This window comes from Phyllostomus discolor, chromosome 9 (assembly GCF_004126475.2).
Source record: "Phyllostomus discolor isolate MPI-MPIP mPhyDis1 chromosome 9, mPhyDis1.pri.v3, whole genome shotgun sequence".
NCBI classification, from domain to species: Eukaryota; Metazoa; Chordata; class Mammalia; order Chiroptera; family Phyllostomidae; genus Phyllostomus; species Phyllostomus discolor.
In genome coordinates, this window is record NC_040911.2 from 15,672,212 (window position 1) to 15,695,573 (window position 23,362).

Here is a 23,362-nt window from a genome sequence, read left to right on the forward strand (position 1 = left end):
TAAAAGCAGATTTAAGAACATTTTAGATACTAGAATAATCTTGTATTGATAAAGCCTCTCACCCGATCACAATACTGCAGTAATGAGTCAGTGTTTTCATTAGATCTCAGCATAGAGATTCATTATTAAAGATTCATGGAGTAAGTTTGTCCTAAATACTCTCAAGAGTAGACTTCTGGCTAGAACCAATCTTCAAAGGATGAGTCAAGTCCAAGGGTGAAGTGCCTACCCCCCTGTTAGGTCCCATCGTGATAATCACAAATGCTAGAAAGGGCCTCCTTCCCTTGCAACTCAGAAATGACTGAGCAAGCAAGAAGTCATGGAAGTCAAATGCGGGAAGCTAAACTACAGCACATCACGAAATGAGAAGTAGGTTACAGGCGCTGGACTCACAAAATGGAGTAGTCAAGAGAAACTTTCCCACCCTAGGTCATTACATAACAATGAACTTTTTAAAATATGATCAGTAAATACGGAGTGGTTTGTGTATTATCAGGTTGAGCTCCCTCCCCAAAGAAAAGAGAGCTGTGAATAATATAGTTGTTTGGAACTATTTACAAAAACAGCATGTACTACTAACACCATTGGAAAATTACTGTCAATAAAAAAGGAATGTTTAATTGTACACATTATTATGTATTTTTAAACCATGCCATTGAACAGAAGAGTTCAGGCATTTCTAAACCACCAAGGAAAACATACTTACTTAATAGTTGACTGAAAGGGGCCTGTTTTGTTTCTTCTTTTTTTTTTAATCTCAGGCTAAAATTTGTCAAAGCAATTTAGAGCACTAGGGTAATTTTCATCATCAATCAGCCAGCCTGTATTTCCACATTAGTGCAGCGCTCAATCAGAGAAGTATAAGGAATCAACTCTCTAGTGTGGCAGGAAGCAAAGGTGTGATAGTGAATTGTGCTGTAATTTACCCGAGTGCTGCAGTTTGTAAAGGTGTATAATAATACGCGGTTTATTTTTTTTTTTTGCTATTACGCTCTTGCCATAAGTAACATGTGATTTTTTTCCTTGTCCATGTTTTTAATTGGTCTACAGGAAAAAGAAGCGGATGTTCTTCCATTCTTATTAATTAGTTTAACATTTGCTTTGCTTGAGGTCTTGAAGAAAAACATCTTAAATGCTTTGGGTCAGTGCCATGCTACTGATATTAGAATACCACTAAGAAACGCTTTGATCTCTGAAAAGTAGTAACTTGAAGAAAATCAAAGTTCCAACTTGGGAACACCCTCTTGAAAAGCTTGTCTGCCTGGGTTGCACCACCTACCATCTGTCCCCCACTGCTCCCTTTCTCTTCAGATGCTCCTGAGCTCTTGACCTTCAACCCTGGCGGAGGGGCCACTAGCTGGAGCCTCCTGTGCTAAGAGAACTGCTTGGCTGTTTCCAGAGGACAGCTTAACTCTCCACTAGAAGCGGCCCTCATGCAAATTTGAACATTTGTTTTTAAGGCAAATTTCTGTGAGTTTACAAAGCATAACACAGCACGTAAAACACTGTGCCTGTAGGTCAGAGCCTGGGAGCCCCAGTGGGAAGGGCTCTCCTGGGCTGCAGCAAGGGAGGCAGCACCAATTCCACGGAGTTTAGAGATAAGCGCTGCGACTCTGCAGAGAGAGGCTGGAGAGAAGGCCACCGGCAGCCTGCAGAACAGTCCGCCGGGCATCACGCTGCTGCTTAAATCAGTGTGTTTCAATCCGGAGCTGCTAGGATGCCAGGCTACAGTTCATAAAGGCACGCAACTGTCTTGACAATTCGTGAGGCTCTCCAATCCTCCTCTGGATCACCATATGAACAAAAACACTTTCTAAAGAAGAGACAACTCCACATTTAGACTCTATGAATTGTAAATGTGCATAGTGTTTATCACTTTTCTTTAGGGATTTTACCGTATGTTTCCAGGACCAAGTGACTTTTCATCTTTAGTTAATTAATCAAGTAATCCTCGGTGGGTTTATGTCATTATTCTTGTTACTCAGGCAAAAGAAGTCTTCCCCAAATTTACATAATACAGTTCATCTAAGAGATTATCATCTGAGGTAGATTAATCCATCAAAAACTTGTCATTGGAACTACACAGCTACCAACACCGAGCAATGTATCCTTAACGTGTGCGGCGCAAGGTTCTGAGAGCTACAGTCTCGTAGCTGGTGGGAAGGTCTACCACCCGCCAAGAGGAGCGCCCTCACTAGTGAAATCCCAGTGCTTTCTGGAGTCTCAATGTAATTAGCACTATCTTAATTCACCCCAAAGTTATAGATTCGGGGAGGTGGCACCGAGGGCGGAAAACCTCTCCACCCGGTATATGTATGATTGTGTTTCCATATAAGAAAATGCCAGAAACAACTGCATTCTTTTCTCATAAACTGATAAGGCAGGATACTGCCTGGTAGAAGCATGAGGAAGAAGTTTCACCCGTGACGTTTAGGATGGCAGATTTTCCAAGCAAACAATAGGAATGTCTGCTCGAAAATGCAGCGCTAGAGCTCAGGCTTCCATGGAAAGAAAAATTCTGCCCAGAAACTTCAGCACTGTCCGCAAACAGGCAGCACCACCTAAAGATAAGTGTTTCGTTGGGGAAGTCAAGATTTAAATCAGGGCTCATTTCCAAAGGAGGGAGCCAGTACCACGTGACCCCACTGAGTGCAGCGGAAAAACTCCAGGAGCAAATCACGTGCGTTTGAAGACTCTGGGATGATTGGATGAACAAAAGAAGAAACGCAAGCCAGACAGAAGGAAATATTTCCTCCCATAAAACAGGTTTTTGAGGATAACTAGAGTGCTGGGATTCCCTTTGAGTACTGGGGATCCCCTCCCTCTCCAGAAACAAGTAGAAATACTCTCTTCTACCCAAAAATCACATCCCAAATTTCTTATTTAGCTTCCCATTGGCTGAGAAAACCATCCTATAGTCTGCAAATACCCTGTTCTCTAGGAGAAACTTCTAGCAGGGCTTCACTCAGGAATTTAGATCAGATTAAAGCTTTTCCTCTTTAATGAAAACAATAAAGAAGTTTGCTGAGAGGTCAACTTGCTGGAGAATAAATGCAAGTCATACATGCTGAGAAGTTATAACTCTCTCCCCAGAAAAAAAAAATGCCTAACAGCGGCTCAAGCCAGCCCAGCTTTTAAGAGCATTAAAGCGAATGCACTAAGCCTAATATAGTCACACATAACACACGTGGTGAGTGTTTCACATGCTTCATAACTCAGAGGGCAACTGCTGCTGTGTGGGAAATGGATGCCGTGACAGGTGGCCGGTGATTTACGCTGCAGCACTCCAGGAGGAGTGGGCAGCCGGGCTGCCCAGGAGCCCCCGGGGCCTGCCGTGCTCCACTCTACAGCTGACCCAGAAGGGGCATCTGGTCAGGCTTGGTTGAGCGGGGGAAGAAGGGCTTAGGGCAGGCAGCGAGCCTTATTTCACCAGACTATATAAACTCTCATAGCTTTTCTTTTCAATAGGATGTAATCCGAACACACATATGGATGACTAATCAATTAGCATGTATGTCTGCTATTTCCTTCATTAGCACCTCACATCTAAAATTTTCCTCTCATCTGAGATCCTGGGACTCTACTTAGCGCCTCTGCTTGGTGCTCAAGTCAAATACGTGAGAACGTGACATCTTACAAAGGCCAGCTAAAAAGCCACCGTCCACCTCCTCCCCCAGCATCAAGTCCCCATCCTCTGCTGACACTGTTCAGGGATGCTGCGGTCTGTGAGGGCACAACAATTTCATACCAATCTACAGCAGTTTCGGACTTTATCTGGGAGGTGGGAGGATAGCCAGTGTGACTGCTGGTCTCCATATCCTTTGTCACCCATCAACAAAGTCTTTAAAACATCTTGCCAAATGGGAACTGCACTGCCAGTAGACACTTGGCCTTATTAAGGGCACCTCCTACTGGTCCTTTCATAAAGGGAACTCTGCTTTCTTCAGCATCAATTCCCTGGCAAGTACCTTAAGAAGGGAAGTAGTAAGAAAAAGAGGAGAAGCGGATTCATGAGCAAAGGACCAGCCTGATCTGAATGAACAATATCTCAAAACTGCACTATTCACTTTCCCGGGACCTGTGCAAACTATACCACAGTCCATTTACAAATAACAGGAAGAAATGTAAAAGTACAGACAAGCTTAAAGACTTATATCCACATGCCTATCCACAGGCACATCCCTCCTGCAGGTGTAGTTTTGTCTTCCTGCTCAAACACAGACGTGTTTGCTGCAGAAGAAGTTAAAGCAGTTATATGAACTCTTTGGACAAGAAACTTCAGTGAGAAGAAGGATATTTAATTAATGTAGATATTAGTAAAACATACACAAATCTGTTTCCATTTATTTAATTTCACTAGACAAAGTCACTTGGGAAATGGCTTTAAAATATTTTAGTGTAATTGATAAAACATCATTCTCCATTCTTGCACACGTTGCCTAATGCATTTCAGGCCGGGCCGGCAGACTTTCCACCAAGACAGAAATGCCCCCTCTGAACTTCCCCCCTCTTCCCCAGGAGACCCCTCCTGGGCGGTCTCCCAAGCAGCCAAGAAAGCGAGAGACAATCTTAGGTGCAGAAGGAAGGTCTTTTTTCGATGCAGTGTCTAGTGTTAGTATTAAGGAGGGAACTTTAAAAAGACACCTATTCATTACTTCAGGGATGACCCCCGCCCACCTTCGACAGGAGTAATTGGGGAGGACAAAGCTCTGGGAGAGCGGAGCCCGGGAGGAGGGGACCGGGGAGAGGGAGGGAGAGAGCGCGGCCCGCTGCTGAGAGCTCGGATTCAGTACACGCGTACCACAGGGGCGCGCGCGCGCGCGCTCTCTGCCACTGTCTGATCAAACGAAGGTGAGGAGTAAGGGTAGGTATGGATGCTCAGATTCCTGCTCGTGCGTGGCCGCACCAGGATGTGGGGAGCCTCCAGCTGACTCCGAGGCTGTCTAAATCCTCAGCTACCAGCGGGGGCTCATTCTCTGTTCACATTCGGAACCCTGGGCTATGCAGCATCTAGCAGGAACAAGAAAGCAGGAGCCCCAGGCTCAGGGGCAGCTGGGTGCTTGGCTGCGAATTGCCTCCCATCCCCTGTTAATTTCCTAGGCGCGGGTTGGAGCGCCTCTACTCCAAATGAGCCTGGCCCCTGCCAGCGGCTCATTTTCCTTTGGATTTGGGAAAAGGTAGTTTCCGAAGGGATCTGAATTCCCAACCGGCTCTTCTCCACTCCTTCCCTGCCAGGCCACCCACTGTACCCCAGAGCCCGTCTGCACTTGTGGTGAGGCCCAGCAAAACGAGTGGACATAAACAGGAGATGTTTTGCTCTTCTGAAAATTCTTTTTGGCTGTTGAAGCCTCCAGCTCCGTATTCAGAGACTGCAGCAGCCCCGAGCATGCCTCAGACCCCTCTTTCTCCTCCTGTATAACCCAGTCCATCCCCCAAACAATTTTGCCATTTTTAATTAGAAACTGCACTTGCCAAGCGCCAGAGCCAAGAGGCTGGTTGCCCGGAATATCAATCATTTGGAGTTTGGAAGTGTCCTGGAGATATCAGGAGACTAAGCTTGGGAACTGAATCCGCCGTTGAAAAAAAATAAATAAATAAAGCACGCCTCCTTCCTCCTAACAACTCTGCGCCTCTTTTCTCTTCGGCACCTCTGTCCTCTCCTCTGAAGTACCAGAACACAGTAGCGGTCCCTTCCCGATTCACGGTCACCAAAAGGAGGCGCGTATAATCACAGACACACGACTCAGCCCCACCACCTACATTCTGAACAGACTTCCTCAAAGCCCCCTCGATGATTCCCTCCGCTGGGCCCTGGTGCCCCAAATCCCCTATTCCGTAGGTTTCCAAGGCTTCAAGAATGCAACCCAGTTCCTTTCAACGACATCCCCATCACTTGCGTCTTCCCTGCCCCAGCCCGCCGGCTCTCCAAAGCAAGGCAAATATTTGCAAAAACACAGACTGGAGAGCACTAGATTTAAAAATAGCGAAGGGGCACCCCTCTTCCCAGCCGCCAACATCCTCCACCCCCAAGAGAAACAAAAGTCTTCCCGTCTTTTATCATCGGTGAGGAAATGGGGCGCAGAGCCAGCGCTGAACATCTCGCTCTTTCTCGTTCTTGCCCAATTCTACTCCTGATCAAAAGAAATGAGAAGGAAAAGGAAAAGGTGTTGTAGGGGGCGGGGGGCGGGGGGCGAGGACGCCACGAGAAGAAAGGAAAGAACCGCTTACCGGTGACTTGAAGATGTGCGCTGAGCAGGGTAGCTCCGAAGAGTACAAAAGCCAGCTTGGGTACCCAAACACATCCAAGACTATTCTCCATATTTCAACCAACACCTTCGGGGCCGGGGGTCCTGGGCAGCGGCGGCTCTCACACACATGCACTCACACGCCCATGCATACATGCACACACTCCCGCCGAGCCCCTTCGGCTTCCTCCTCCTCCTCCTCGTCCTCTTCCTCCACCTCTTTCCCCACCTCCCTTGCGCCTCTTCTGCCTCCGAAGCCCTTGTCCTCGTCCACTGACAGAATCAACAGCAAAAGCAGGCAGCGAAAAGTTCCATTCGGTCCAAGAGATCCCGAGACCCGCAAAACCTTTGAAAACTAACTCAAGGAAACAGAGGGAGCAAGAGGAGGGAAGACGGCTCTCCGCGGAGCTGGCGAGTCATCAATAAGCAGAATATCCAGGGGCGACCAAGAGGAGACGGAAAGCAATCCTGTGGCTGGGCTGTGCATTCACGGGTTGCGGCTGGTACCCTATCCTCAGCTGCGTAAAGTTGAAGAGGAAAATCCGCTCCGGAGCTGGGGATGCTGTTCGTGTTTCCTCCAAGAGCCAAGGGGACCGAGGCAGGAGAGACAAGGGCTGCGGGGAGAAGCGCTCTCACTTGTTACTGGGGTGTCCGCCAGCGGTGTGTGAGCTGGGACTTGGAGCCGTACTATCCATTGATCCGGAGAAGTGGAGGGCTGGAAGGGAAAATGTGGAGACCGGAGGGAAACGAACTGGATCAGGCAAAGATTCCACGGGAAGGGGGCGGGGGGCTGAGAGATGACGGCTGCGGAGGAAAAAAAGAGCGGTCGGAGGAGGCTTCCAGCAGCCGCATTCGCCGGGTCTACATATCAATGAGCAGGGATGCCCTCTGTGGGCAAAGCGTGGGAAGTCACTTTTGTCAATGGAGCTGGCGAACACCGCGAGCGTCGGGGGGTTTTGCCGCTCAGCCACCCTCCCGCAAACTATTTCCGAGTGTCACACCTCGTCGGGTGGTTAAGCAGGATCAGGTGGCCAGGGCTTCACCTCCTTTCTGCCCTCGGCACTATTTAAAGTAGAATTTTCCATCTGGAAAGAATCACCTGATCCAACTCCCTTCTAGGACAGGCGGGAAACCGAGGTCCGGCACACAGGGACACACGCCAGGCCAGTTTCCTGACCTAACCGCTAGGGTCCTCTCTTTGTAAGGCACCTGATTTCACCCGGGTCCTCCCTTCTCTGGGCGCATTTCAAAGCTCCATTCAACAATATGACGTACCTAAAGCATTTATCATGTTCCAGGTACCCTGTTAGCTCCCAGGAAACAGAGATAGGAAGTTTAATAACACTCAACCTCTATCCTCAAGGGGTTTGCGATCAGTTGGGAGAAAGGCGTAATGAACAGTTATAAAATATTACAGTAAATCTGATGGCTCATGTAATGAGGAGGTGCTCTGGGAGAACGAGAGGCACTTCTGCACTCCCTGGAACATGGGATCTCTCTCTCTCTCTCTCTCTCTCTCTCTCTCTCACACACACACACACACACACACACACACACACATGGCCGGAAATTTAGGAGGGCCAACAGTGAAGCCCCTCCAAGAAGCTGTTTTAAGCTGACTCTCTTTGCATATTTTCTGTCCATGGCAGGACTTCGAAGGTCCTGCATGGGCCTTCGAAAGGAGAGGTTGAATGTCACACATCTTGGCACCCTCACAGATCTAGCGTAGGGCTTGGAACAAACTACCACACATGCCAACACACTTTTCCTGCATAAGTGAACTTAGAAACCAGTAAGTGTGGCGGGGGAGGAAGATGAATAGAAGCGCCACTCCGGTAAAAGTCCTGTCTCTTAAGGAGCTGCTCAGCTGCAGGTCTCTCCGCCCCTCGCTAGGTTGCATTGTCTAATTCCTTCTTTCTCTTCCCCGCTCATTCTTGCCACTCTCTCAAATATATCGGCTTCTGAGAATAGAAAAATGCTACTAGCTATTTGAAAAGAAGGGGGAAATAGCACAGAAAATATAAGGAAAAAACCATCATCAGAGAAAGTCCCATGATACGAGAACTGGGAAATTGTGTCTGGATTCTCAGCCATGCCCATCCCTTTCTGTCTGGGAAAAGTTCAAAATAAGAAGAAGCACCTGTGACCTCCAAATAAAAAGCCCTGTGAACTCTTTGGTGACCCGCACATTTCTGAAAACATGCAACACCTCCCTCAGCTGAAGACAAGGTCTTTGGAGGTGCAGGCTGAGGGGTTGGAAGGAGGACCCATGACTGGGCCCAGGGGTCTTTCAGGGAGAGCTCTGCTGGCAGACTCCGGGAGCCCACGGATATCCTAAAATGTTATGAAAAATGACTGGCCTCTATGCCAACGCTATTCTTTTTCCTGGGGAGAGACTCTTTAGCTTTCATTAGATGTGCAAAAGGAGCTCACACATGCCCCTACCAAATGAGGAAAAGTACCACTGGTTTAGAAAGTACAGAATGAGGAAAGAGTCTCAATCTCTTCCTGAGAGAGTCATAAAATCCCTGTTCTCCTCGTCGGTAAAAGGAAGGCCACCAAGAGTGGGAGAGTAGGGACAAAAATGGCCCAGGCTGTCTGAGTCCCTTCTAATGGACACTGCTCAACCTAACACAGTACAACTAATAATGAAATTACACCTGAGCAGTTCAGGCCATCTGCCCCTGACCAGTGAGCTTCTACAAAAGTTCATCAACTTCTCTCCCTTCTAGATACTCATTTATTTCCCCAACTAGCTTCTGACAGTTCCTTGTACTCACGTCCCCAGCACACTCTCCTTCTCAGGGAGATGGCTCCAGGCTGATTTTGGAGGAGCCTTCTCTTAGAAACAGCTTCAGTATTTTTTTGATTCACAGACTGGCAATTTATACCTGGGAGAGAAAGCACCTCCTCATCTCTCTTCTTAGAACTGTCTGGTCCACATCCCACCTAGCTTCCTTATCAAGAAAAAAAGGACACACAAAGATCAGAGAGGAAGAGAAAAGAAATGGGAACCACAGGAAGTACTTTAGCATAGTTAATGCTTTTCACATAGTCTTCATGACACTGGGTGCTTAAGAGTCCCCTTCTGGGATTTAATCTGGGATTTAAAATATACAAACACCCAGGCACACTTTGGAGTTCTGGAAGCAAATTAATCAATACTTGTATTTCTTCAAACTACATGTACCCGAAGTTATGTGTGTCTGTAGCTGCTTGGGGAGGGTGTCAACAGGAATATTGATTTTCTGAGATTAGCCCAAGAGCATAAGTCAAATTAAAAGCATGTAATTTCTTTTAGGATCCCCATTATGGAATTGGTTTTCTTATCCTAATTCAGAAAATTGATTATCTTATTCTATTTCTGTTCTTCTCCCAATATCATCACCTGACTTTAAAAGATTCTTCAGAAAGACATTGGCAAAAATAATAACGTCTCGTCAAATGGTATATGTTAGGCTATCAATTTGACTATACTGAAAATCGAATCATGTAAACATGACATTGCAATAATTCACCATTCAGTCATTTACTAAAGAAAGCCAAGTATTATATTAGACTTTTGGGCTATGTGATATCTATAAAGGCTATACAACTATAAATAAAATATGGTCGTTGCCTTTGGCTAATTTGCAGTCATGGAGTGAAGGGATGTATTTTAGTTGACATTTACCTGTTGGTTGTTTTATTTGTTTATTTGTTTATTTGCTTGTTTTGCCCAGAACCCACTCTCCTTTATTTTGGTGACAGGTCTCACATTTTGCTTTGAGGCTGCTACTCCTCCTCATTCTCAACTACAAGGTTGAGGTAATAGATCCTGAGTTTTTTCAGTCATTTGGAGTAGCCTATATTTCTGACCTTGGTGATAAATGCAGAGCTGAACCCATTAGCTAATTAGAGCAAAGGAGACATTTTCTGGGGCTGTCTCCCAAGGGGGTACTGCTGGGAGAAATCCTGTTTCCCTCTGGAATATGGAAGCACCTGAACTTCAATGAAGGTACTACCTTAGAAGAAATCTCGGAGTTTCCATCAGCTCCCCATGAAGAACCCATGGCAGTCAGAATACTTTCCCTTCTCTCCCTTCCAAAAATGTCCACATTCTAATCTGTGGAACTATGGGTCATAAATAAGAGACTGTCCTGGATTATCCCAGTGAGCCCAGTGTAACCACAAGGGTTCTCAGAAAACGGAAGAGGGAGGCAGGAAGTCGGGGTCAGAAAAGGAGACGTGATGACGAAAGCAGGGGTCAGGGCACTAGTGGACCACGGGCCAAGGTATGCCGGTGGCCTCTGCCAGCTAGAGAAGGGAGAAGACAGATTCTGCCCTGGAGCCTACAGAAGGAACAGAGCCCTGCCAATGCTCACTCTGTAAGATCTTTTTTCTATATCCAAAACTGTAAGATGATAAACTGGTGTCGTTTTAAACTAGTAAATGTGCGGCCGTTTTTTATAGGAGTACGAGGAAGCTGGCGCAGATTTTGGCCCCATGGAGTGAAGTGCTGCTGTTAAAAATACTTGAAAATGTACAGGTGCCATTGGATGTAAGCAAAGAGCAGAGGCTGGGAAACTGTTAAGGAAGGTGATAGGAACACAACTGAATTGCCTCGAATAGAGACTGTTGGTAGAACTATGGAACCTAAAGGTGGTGTTGGTGGAGGCTCAGAAGGAAATGAGGAACGTGTCGTGGGAGACTGGACGGAAGAGGATCCTTGTCACAATATAATGGCAGGGAACTTAGCACAGTTGTGGCCTACAGTGATGCGGACAGCAGAACTTATAAGTGATGAATTTGGACATTAACTGAGAAGATTTTCTAAGTATTAACCATATGACCTGATTTCTCCTTGAGGATTAGAGTAAAAGAGCTAAATTGAGGGAAGAATCATTAAGAAAAAGAACCAGACTTGATGATCTGGGGAATTCTCAGCCTATCCAGGTTAGTGGATAGTAAAAGATACTGAAATGAAGAGGCTTCATAGTCAAGGAAGCGTGCTCCAGAGAGAAAGCTAAGGGTGTCACTGCACAACCCTTTGCTCAAGCCTCAGAAAGACCAAACCTCAGAGTACTCAGGCAGGAGGAGTGCTCTCTAAGGAGATTAGTCATGTGACTTTCTTATCCCCTCAGCTATTTCAGCAGAAGCCCGGAGTAGAGAAGTGATCATCCAGGAAAGATCTGTAGGAGGTAGTTTTGTCTAATGGAGTGAATCCCCAAGAGCTATATGGGAGACCCACAAGGTTCTTGAGAATGTCATAAGAGTGGAAACTGCCAGTTCGAACTGACAGAGACAGAGAGACCAAAGTAAAAGGAGGACATTGGACTCCTAAGACCCTTTAAGCAGAAGACAGGCTGGTGAGGTACTCAGAGGCATATATATGCTATCCTTCACGAAAAAGAAGAAAAGAAGGACGAGTCCAAGAAGTGGGAAGCCAGAGGGCAGAGCCATCGTCCCAGAGGGTGGAATGGCAAACCGCAGAGAACCATCCCCAGGCCTTGAAAACTAGTGGTGTTTGCCTAGTTGAAGTTCTCCGTTGCCTAGGGTGAGTAACTCTTTTCTTCCACTTCCTTCCTTTTAAACAAGAATGGTTGTGGTTAGTTTGCTATGTCTGTTGTACCATTGTACTTTTAAGTCAGATCATCTGTTTTCTAGTTTCATAAGCACACCTAAATTTTCTCCAGTGATGGATCATATCCACACCCCCTCCATATGTGATTTAGATGAGGAAATTTGGGACATTTGAGCTGATATTCAGAGGAGATTTGGGACTCTGAGTTGATGATGTAATAGATCAAAAATTGGGGGAATGTTGGGAAGGGGTGAATGCAGTGTGCATATGGGTGGGTGTGAATCTTCTGGGGCCAGAGAGAACAGTAGGTAGGTGAAAGCATGACCCTCCAAAGATGTCCATACCCTAATCCCTGATACCTGTAAGTATATTATTTAAATGGCAAGGGGACTTTGATGTGATCAAGCTAAGAGTTTTGAGATAAAAATATTATCCTGCACTTTTGGATTGGATTCACTATAATCACAAGGGTCCTTCAAAAATGGGAAGAGAAAGCAGAAAGTCGGAGTTACAGAAGGAGGCATGCTGATAACCACAGAGGTCGGTGTGATGCCGTTGCCACAAGGGGTCTGCCGGGCAGGGAATGCAAGGGCTTCTAGAAAGTGGACAAGGCAAGAAGTAGGCTCTTCCCTAGAGCCTCCACAGGGAACGCTGCCCTCCGGACCCTTCAGCTGTAGCAGCCTAAGACCTGTTTTCAGAATGCTTACACCCAGAGCTGTAAGATGATGTATCTGTACTGTTTTGAAGACTCACTTTGTAATTTGTTATAGTAGCAATAGAAAAATACATAGAACACGAGAAGGAAGCTGACACTATAGAATTAGAGTGAACAGAAGGAAAGAAACTAAGTCCTTGGTGACAATAGAATGAGTTATTTTGCTTGAAACCAGGCCTGCGTTTGGATTCTCAGTCACAGGAGTCAACCAGTCCTTTTATTATTGAATCCAGGTTAAGGAGGGTATCTGCCTTTTAAAACACATAGGATCCACATAAGCCCATTAAAAGCAAAGTCGATCTTGATTAAGCACACTTTCCCATCATGAAATGTACATCTTTTATCTAGTCCCAGTTTTAAGCTGAGCTTTTGAATGGCAAAGGTCATCAGAAGTCTAACTCCGGGTGTGTGATGATAAGACAGCGAAGGAATGACTTTGTTATTATGATGAATCAGCAAACCTTTCCCAAAGCCCACTATCTGTGTAAGATAACTTACTTGTTCAAAGGGAGACAAGGAAGAGTTCTTGCTTTCAAGCAGACTCCAGTCTAGACAAAGAGGACAGACATCTTTTACGGCGCAGTGACCGACAGGAGAAGGTTATCTGAGTAGAGGCAGAGAAGGGGGGACACCCCCAACCACGAGAAAGTCCTAGAGGGCTTACACTCTGAAAATACCCAACGTTTATGGCTTCAAATATTCTCTAAAGTGCAAAAAAAAAATACTTGCAAAAAATCGCTAAATCACTATTTTCTTAATCATCAAATAGGAGAGGGATATATGCCTAAAAATAGGCAAATTTCCTTGGTATGCATGAAGAATGGAAGGGCTGCAGTTATTTCGAACCACAAGCAAGTAAGCTTGAAATCAGCTCCAGGTAAGATATAAGAATTGATGATTAAATATGTGATTTATAAATACTCAGGAAAAGCTAGCTGCAAGGTCACCAGGAGCCACCAAGGTCATCATGGGTTCACTTAGAAGAAATTAGTGGAGACTGAAAAAGCAGCTATAAAATATCACCGATAAGTCATATCTGGATTTGAGTGAGGCATTTTGCGAAGTATTCACGATACTGTTGTAAATACCTAAGTTAAAATATGACCCAAACAATGATACATTGTGGTAAAATCTATAGCAACTACCCCTGTGGTATTATATTAATAGGTCAATGCCAATTAATGCCCACTCTGAAAATTCTCCTGTAACTTACTACAGGGCTCTTCTTCCCTTTGCCCCATAGCAATTTTTTAAATAGATACCTAGGAGAGAGATATTAACATGCTTAACAGACTAGTTGGTGACATGCAACCAGAAGGAATACCTAATTAATTTGTGGGCAAATTCCAAAGATCTCAGCAGAGTAAAACAACAAAATTAATCTAAAACTAAAATGAATGACTACTTATAAAGGACTGCATTTCCTAACCCACCTATTCCCCTCTCCCCCCAAAAATGAAACTCCCAATTCTGTAAATAAAGGATCTGAAAGACGGAATTCCATCTTGGCTGAGTGTGAGGAAAATGAGCATCCTCACTGACTTTGAGTTGGCCGGAGAACCCTGTACGGCGCTTCCACGGAAGAACGTCATATTACAGCCCCTAGACACAGCGACGCCCGACCCAGAATCACACCCCCCTGCTCCCAACAGTGCATCCTGTGGTTCCCGCTTTGGGGAGAGTTTAATCCCAAATCACACGCCCTCCTTTTTTATGTTCTTAATGACCTCTTCTCCCTGTAGAAGCCTGGAATTGGGGGTGTTTCCCATTGAGTTTAGAATTAAAGTTAGTATGAGTCCTAGTAGATACATATATTTCACATATTCAATTTTGTGTTAGCATTATATATTAATTTTACACTAACATGACAGGTTATCATAAATAATATAATATTTAATATACATTTAATCATTTGGAAACACTTCTAAGTGGTTGAAATAAACCGAAGAGACAAACCAAGGAACTGGCTTACGGCGGTGATGTCTGGTCTGTGGAATGAGAAGCTCCGAGAATGTGCACCTCACTGCCACTCTGGGGGCATGGGGACTGCACTTGCTCTGGAATAGAAGAGGCACCCACATCCCCCCACTTATGTGCCTATAATGTGCCAGGCACTTTACTTATGTCATCTCCCTTAATCCTTGTCAGAACCTTGTGAAGCATTGTTCTTCCCATCCACACACGAGGAGCCCAAAACTAAGAGCTGAAGTTGCCTGCGCAACGTCGCTTACGTACAAGAGCTCGAACCTGAGTAGGCCCCGCTTCGGGGATGCCAAGGCCCCCCGCACTGTGTGCGGCCTCCCAGCTCCAAACAAGGCGGTAAGGTAAGGCTGCCATAAGAACCAGCTCCTCAGGCAGGTCCTGTCTCTTCTCTGCAGAGAGCAATCCTTCCCTGGGCAGGAGCTGTGTCTTTAGTTATCTCTTGTATTTTTGTAACACACTAGCCAAAGAACTCAGAAAGAGTGTCCTGAGTAAGTTCTGATAATGATAAGGGGAATTACTCTGGGCTCTGGGAGATGTTGACTCAAAATTCTCCACTGCAGACTGCTTGGCGTGACTACACTGAGCATTAGAAATGGATGTTTCTCATTTTTTCAGCCATCAGTCCTCAGCCTCCAATGGCTGCCCGCAGGGAGGGCAGAGCTGGCTCTACCCCAGGAATCGTTTTTCATAGTCATCTTCAGGAACACGAGGCGCTTCCCTATAATGAACCATGGCAACAGAGGAAAAAGCCATATTGATTTCCAAAATGGTAGTGGAACTTTGCTTTTGTCCCAGGAAAGAGCAAAAGCAAGTTCTTTTGCAAATAGAAAAGTGCCATTTTTGCAGTTGAATACTCTTGAAAACTGGTACTTTGGTGCAACTCTATTCTCCTTCTGAGGTTGGTAAGGCTGTGGGAGAAATAGCCTTGCTGTTACTACAGTGGTGAACTAGAGGTTTAATTGAATGATTTTCCATCTCTGGCTCCACTGTGTGAAGTATTGTAGAAGGCCCGACTGCTGGCCTTGGTCCAGGAGAAAGCTTGTGATGGTTTTTTTCTTATATAATGTGGGCTCTCTCAGGTCCACAGCACTGAGAACTCTTAAGAAGAAGGAAAGAAAAAAGTTCTTTTTTTTTTCCAGACACAATAATAAAGGAGGCAAGGGAAACTCGAAAAGCCTAGAAAGAAAGGCTGAGCTCCGTACTGGCCCAGAGAAGTAATAGGGAAGAGAATGGGGGAGAAATTATACTCCCAAACTGCTGGAAGAGAAAGGAGAACTGCGAACATTATGAAGTCACAACCATCATCAAGTCAATGAAAACATGAAGATCCAATTTTCCGGAGGGCGAAGGATGAGCATTTGCCCACTGATTTTTTTTAGCTAACATGTGAAAACATGTCCATCTCAACTTCTACACACACTGGCGCCTCTCCTTATGAACATATTAACTGTATCTCCAAATCTGCTTAATTGGTAACCTGGGTAGTTTCACGCTTATTTCACAAAATATGATCATATGACTTTTTGACATTGTTTTAAGTAATTTAAAATAAAAAAATGCCAAGGTAACGTTAGAAGTGAAATTGATTTTTCACATACGGAAAATCAACTACTCTTCAGCAGGTTTTGAAATATTTTTCTTGGGATATTTGGCCTCCTTCCTAAACAGAATTAAAAAAAAATCTTGGTGCAAATATTTCCTTAGGTTTACAATTTTAAAAAATGACAACAGGAGGTAGACTCTCTGAAGACAGCACATCTATACAATGATGAAGGCATAGTCCTTAAAAAGGATGCTACAGGAAAAAAGGGATTAAAATTGTGAGACTAGCCCTGGCTGGCGTAGCTCAGTGGATTGAGCTCGGGCTGTGAACTCAAGCATCGCAGATTCAATTCCCAGTCAGGGCACATGCCTGGGTTGCAGGCCACAGCCCCCAGCAACCGCACATTGATGTTTTCTCCCTCTCCCTCTCTCTCTCTCTCTCTCTCTCTCTCTCTCTCTCTCTCTCCCCCCCCTCTCTCTCTCCCTCCCTTCCCTCTCCAAAAATAAATAAATAAAATCTTTAAAAAATAGTATTGTTTAAAAAAAGTTATGAGACTACATGACATCTTAAGTGAAAAATCTAAATTTCCAGGATTGTATGATCCTACTTTCCTAATTAGTATGCCTCTCCCTTCCATCGCCCTCCCCCACACACTGTAGCATGGTAGAAAGATCATGAACTGAAGAACCAGCTAAACTTAAGTTTAAGTCGAGTCTAGGCATTAGATGGCTTTAGTTGGGATAAATTCTGAGCCTTTATTTCTTTGTAAAATCAAGATATAACTCTGCTCTGAGCTCTGTGCTTCCCGCTTTTACCCCATGCAACCTCTTTCCAACACAGCCAGACTCTGTTTCTCCTCAGTGTAAGTCCAATCAAGTCACTCTGTTTAAAACCTTTCCGTAATTCCACATCTGATTCATCTCACTCAAATCCGATTTCATCTGACTCAAGCTCAAGTTCTCTTCAATGCTTAATAAAAAACGAAAGACCCAAAGGATCTGCATTTTCTTCTCCTTCACTGTCTGAACTTGTCTTTGAAACATCTCTTTACTTCAAAATGTTCGCTGTTCCAGCTACTGGCCTCCTGCTGTTTCTGGGTCACGTGGGGCACCCTCCCACCTCAGGGCTTTTGCATAAATGTCTCTTGGGGACATTCCTTCCCTTGTGTCTGGAGCATTTCTCCTTAATTTCTTTGGGTCTTTGCTCAAACGTCGCTTTCTCAGAAAATCCTTCCCTGCCTGCCAAGGTTCTTACAGAAGGTCTCAGAGAAGGAATTCAATTTTAAGGTAGAAAGTCAAGGAATCGGGAGATTCATTTGTATTCTTGAATTATTTTCTCCACCCCATCACTTTTGCTAGTTACTGCTCACTCGGCCCTCAGATCTCAATTTAATCACTACTTCCTCAGAGAAACCGTAACGGAGAAGATCAAATTCCCCTATTACCACCACTCATAACCATGTCCCTCTCTTTCGCTGCACTTATCACAGTGGTGATTTTATAGTTAAGGCTGATTAATGTCTATCTTCCTCACTAGACCGTGAGCAAGATGAAGATATAGGTTTTTGCTTGTCATTATAGTCCCAGCAGTGGCATAATGACTGGCACCTAACAGGTGTTCGGTGTGTAATTTTGGAAGAAATAAACCCATTGCTATTGCACACAGTGCCCGTGGAAGGCGAGGGTCTGACGATCTGGGGACCCAGGGGCCCCGCCGTCCTTTAATCTTGTCTCAGCAGACAGCAGGCATTCCAGGAACAGCCCAAGTCGGAAAGAACAGTCCTGGCGCAGCATTCTGTGCTGAGCTTGTGTCCTGGCACGGAGACTGGGCAGCTAAACTGGGCCCTAGTGCAGTCTCAGCAGATATGTGGGCCCCAAACTCACCACTGCAGACTGGACAGAGAACAGGGAGACAGAAATCAGCCTCGGAGACCAAGCACTGGTGGGTGGATCCACACAAGAGAAATGGAAATGGTCACAAAAAAATGAGATGCTCTTTAATGGAGCTGTCAAAGTTGGTTATGAAAGGTTATTCACACTATGGTAAAACTTTTATCATTTAATGTAAGTAGAAACACAGAATCTATAGTGATATCTGATCACCATTGTACAAAAATCACACAGGTGGCCCTGGCTGGTGTGGCCCAGTGGATTGAGCACAGGCTGCGAACCAAAGGGTCACCAGTTCAACTCTCAGTCAGGACACATGCCTGGGTTGCAGGCCAGGTCCCCAGTGAGGGCCCCATGAGAGGCAACCACGCATTGATGTTCCTCTCCCTCTCTTTCTCCCTCCCTTCGTCTCTAAAAATAAATAAAATAAAACCTTAAAAAATCACACAAGTGGAAAAACTCAGCATGAAGCTCCACAAAATGTTGTTCATAGATCCCCCTGAGGGATGAGGCCATGAGTGGTGTGTAGTTTTTCCTTCTTTTTGTTGCTCTGAATGATATACAATTAACGTGGACTACTGCTAAAATTAAGAACAAATAAAAATGGAGCGGGTATCTATTTGATTTTGCTGCATACATCCATTTCTCCTTCTTCAGATTGCTGACCTCTCTTCCCCTAGGCAGAACAGCACCTTCCTTACCCTCATCTGAGGGTGTTCTTCGGGGATGTCCCTCAAGCATGCTGCTGTGGTAGCCATGTGACTACGATCCACCCAGAGCAGAGAACAGGCACGGAGACTGTCCTGGGCAGAGCAGGAGTGTGTGCTCATTGGCTCCAAGCTGCTGCCCTTGCTTTCACTGTGAAGGACAGTCTGCCTGGGGCTGGGCCGCATGTGGACAGAGAACACAGCTGAGAGAGAGAGAGAGAGAGAGAGAGAGAGAGAGAGAGAGAGAGAGAGCCCTGGTAACACCTTCTGAGCCCTGACAAAGTTGAGGCACAAGGGGGCCATATCCCCAGACTCTTCTAGGTACTAGAATTGTCACTTCCTTTTTGTTTCTTGGAGACCCATTTAGGTCTTTTGCAACCAACAAAGTCATGGGGGACCAGGAAAGATGGCCTCTTCCCATGTGCGTCCTGTGCATGCGTGGTGAGGGCAGGGGTGGGACATGCATAGGGTGAGGAGAGCCCCTGCAGCTGCCGAGGCTCTGACTGCCACGTGGTCCGGGTCTTCTGAGGAGTCTGAGGGATTGTGAGTTAGTCTGTCTAGACACCACCATCAAAGCGCAAAGGTCTCAGTCTTGTATCACTGGCTCAGCAGACAGCAAACCTGGGTGCTTCCTCCAAATATACGGCGTTTCCATAAAGAACGTCATCTTTCATATTTGTAATAACAAAACCCCCATGGTGTTTTTAATCTAATGTGAATATAAAAATAATGTCTGTTGATAAATAGTTAAATCCTATTTATAGTGTAAAATCTGGTGATACAGTCTGACATGCATATTTTGAATGACATAAAGGATAAATAGTATATTCATTCTGGAACACTCTTTCCCACTCTCACAGGTTAGCAATTGTACTTCTAGTTTTCGCATGCACTCTCGTCATCAGTCAGCATCTGTGCGCTCACGGGCGTTGTCTCTCGATCATGTTTATGACTCTTTTCAGAGCACGTGTTCTCCTCCTGTTCAGTAGAGATGCAGCTGTGTTGAATCTGTAGCTTCAAAACCACAAGTGGCCATTCCCTTAGCATTGGAGCAACTTATTCCTCCATTCACTCCATCGCTGTAGAAATGGTGTCTTCAAAACACCATTGCTTTCAGTATTGCTTTTTGTAAAATGATCATTAAGAAGCTGAAGACTACCTCCAATACTTACAATTTTGAGGTCATATCCTCAGGAATAATTACTAACACTGATGCTATTTTTTCACCTTTAAAAAAAGCCAATTAGGTTAGTGAACTGTTTAAACGTACAAAAGTGTTATTGATTGAGATCAACTGAGACCTAATGTGATTTTCTGAAAGGAGCTCCATTATTCATCATAAAGTAATAGAGGAAGTACTCTTTAATATCTTCAAATACAGGGTGGGTGAGAACTTTCTGAAGAAGAAAAACCATGTTGGCTTTGGGCACGCATAGCATTTTGGAGCACGATGATGTACAGCTCTGACATGGTCCGGGCCCCTACAGAGCTTCGCATCTGACAGGTGAAGCAAATGTCCAAGTAGCCGAGTGCAATTCAGTGTGACAGGCACCTTCAGTGGGGGAGTGTCGTGTTCTGAGGAGGCAGAAAAGGGCGATGTTCTATCTGGACCCCAGAAAGTCGGAGAAGATTGCCCTAAAAAAAGAACAGTGAGGCAGCCTCTAAATAATACACAAAAGCAAACAAAGAAAACGTACACTTGTGTGTGTGTGTGTGTGTGTGTGTGTGTGAGTGAAGGGGCCAAGCCTTGGATTGCAGATGGCAGGATGCAGGCAGAATGTTCCGGGCACAGAGACCAGCATCTGCGAAGGCACAGGTGAAAGAAACCCTGCGTACTGCGTGGTAAAAGCACCAGCCTCCTCCTAAAAGGTCAGCTGGTGGTTGGATGGTCTGTTTGTTGCCGTTTAAATAGTTCACTGTGTGGAGAGCTAGTGAGGATGCTGTTGGAAACACAGAGCCCCAATTTTTCAAGGCTCTAGCATTTTCCTGGATAAGATGGCATTTTCCTGCCAGATGGGGAAATGCTAGAAATAAACAATGTAAGTAGTACAGGCCACGTTCGTGATCATTTGAAAAGTGCACGAAGTTCCAGGATGCTGAAATTATTGCAGACAGCCATGGGAGCCAAACTCTCCTCCCTGCAGGGACGCAGCCTTTTGGCCAAGAGATGCCCCCAGTCCCCGGCTCTGCCCACAGGTCTGCCACACTAATGGCTCAGGGTGCAGCTGCTGTCATGGGAGCTGAGATGTGCTCCCCAAACTGGTACCTTCATTTAGAAATATTATGTATTATGAACTTTCACCGAGTACAAGGAATGGGGTGGAGTGGTATACAGGACGTAAGATTGAATGAATCATCATGTTGCTGCTAGCCGTCTCTTGAGTGTATAATCTAGGAAGAGAAAGACATAACCCTACGGTGAACAGCATCAGTACCAGGCACACACCGCAGATACATAGATAGACAGACAGACAGATGTGCTAGCTATATATATATATATATATATATATATATATATATAGTGTATCATTATGTGCTCTGTTGAATCATTTTTAATTGTTTCTTATAGCCATGAGACTTTAATATTTTATTGAGGTATACAAAACTTTTAAAAATATGGGCACAAATACAGGAGGCCTTCCCCCAATTATAGTGTGATAACCACTGAATTTTCTTTTCTTTTTTCTTTTTTTTTTACAGTTTAGCACATCAAATTGGTGTAAAAAGTATAAAATGTAGAGCCTATCAGGAGTCGAACTGACTGGATGCAGAGCTGCTGGCTTGGAGCTCTGTGTAGTTTCTCGGCCTTAGTAAAGAATTGACCTCCGAGTCTGGGGCAGACCACATCTTCGAGTTTTTGTTCGTTGATTTCAGTTCTCACAGCTGGAAGTTGCAGGCGCACACAGCCAACCAGATATTTCAAAGCCGCGCTGATGGGGGAATGGTTTCCTGGAAGGAAACGTGGTGTCAGATGGAAGGCAAGCTGGCCTGCGAGTCTGCAGGTCTGGGGTTTAGCCCACTTCTGACCCCAGGTGAGGTCACTGACAGAATGAGTGCGATGACCACATCAGTCGCACATCAGAGTTGGTGGGGATGTTTGTTAAAAATGCAGACCCACGGGCTCCATGTACTGAACCATTATCTCCGGGTGGGCTGCTACACTATTCTAAAGCTTCCTGGGAAATTTCACGCAGAAATCTTATGCAGCAGCCCTAGTACTGGGGCACTGACCAATATTTGGTAGGCATTGATCTCAGGTGATCTTTAGAGCTCATTTCTATTCTAACATTTTCTGGCCTGTAATCGTACATGATCCATACAAGTACGCTGAAGGAAGGCTTAAAAAGGGCTGGTTTACTTACTGGTTGGTCAAAAGCACCTAAGTTGGTGAGTCTACCCTTAATTATTTCTGAGACAGGGAAGCCAGATCATACCTAAAATTGACCTTGACTCTGCCAACTACATGAATAAATGCCTTGAGACAGGCATGGTTCTTATTCCTCTGATGTAGCTCCCAGGCTGCCACAGGCTCTGAAGGCAGCCTATAAAAGTAGTTTCCAAATAGTTCCAAAGCATGGCAATAGGGTTCAAATAAAACCCTTAACTGTGATTATTGTTAAAGGAAACAATGTGGAAGGACATGGATTTTCCTTCAGAGGATCCAGGCCCCCCTTTACCTATGATCTCGCCCCCCCCAGTGGATGCCTGAAACCACAGAGAGTACCAAACTCTTTATACACTATTATTTTCCCATGTGTACAAGCCTGTAGCAAAGTTTACCTTATAAATTAGCCACAGGAAAAGATTAACACCAGTAACAAATAATGAAATAGCACAGTTATAACAATACCCTGTACTAAAACTTATGTGAATGGCTTTGGCGCCTTATTACGTAAAGTGAGGTGACTTGAACACAAACACTGGATGGGGTGACCGGCGATCTGAGGACCAACTTTCTATAAGGTAATTTACGGGACTAGCGCGCAGGCAGCGCATACGCCGCTGCACCGCGTGGACACGGCAGGAAACGGGGTGATTCACGACGTAGGCGGGGCTGAGCAGGACAGGACCAGTTTTCCTCTCACAACTCACAGTGGCACACAGATTTAAAACTGATGGAAGCGTTGTTTATGTTTGAGATTTTCCGTTTAATATTTTGGAGTGTCATTGACTTCAGGTAACTGAAACCGTGAACGTGAAACCGCAGGTAAGCGGGGTAGGTTGCTACTGAGCCTGGAGTGATGGTCTTTTTTTTTATTGATGGGGTTATTTGAAATGATTACTTAACCTCTGTGAACAGATTTTCCTTAAAGATTACTGTAAGAGAAATATGACAGTAACATCACGAAGAGACTTTGTAAGCTAAAATGTGCCACATACAAATTATACTGTTAGTAAGAAACTTAAGGTTATAGTATGCATGGGAGCATATAAACAATAGAATGTAATAAAAAAATCCATCACCATTTTTGATAATTATGTTCCATAAATTGAGTTTGTATTCTCCACCAGATAGTCCTTTGAAAAATACAAACCAGGTGTGTAAACAAGAGTTTCCTGCCCGTGATGGGGGCAGGGGGAGGATGAAACGGGGGGAGGGGAGGCTCAGGTTAAGGAAGGGGCTGAGCTTTGAGAACTCCCAGGACTGGGTTCGTAAAGCCTCAGCATGCATGCTTGAAGGGAAGTTCCCTTCTGCTTGATTCTGAGGGTGCCTGTA

General features: G+C 45.1%; 1 protein-coding gene across 1 annotated transcript in view; it reads right to left on the minus strand.

The window, feature by feature from the left end:
- The window catches only part of DCC (DCC netrin 1 receptor), a 1,018,954-nt gene extending 1,011,817 nt beyond the window's left edge, over positions 1–7,137 (minus strand). The window contains exon 1 of the mRNA XM_036010199.1: positions 6,229–7,137. Coding sequence (XP_035866092.1) covers positions 6,229–6,319 — 91 coding nt within the window. The 5' untranslated portion in view covers positions 6,320–7,137. The remainder of the gene's footprint in view (positions 1–6,228) is intronic.
- Positions 7,138–23,362: the final 16,225 nt, after the last annotated feature.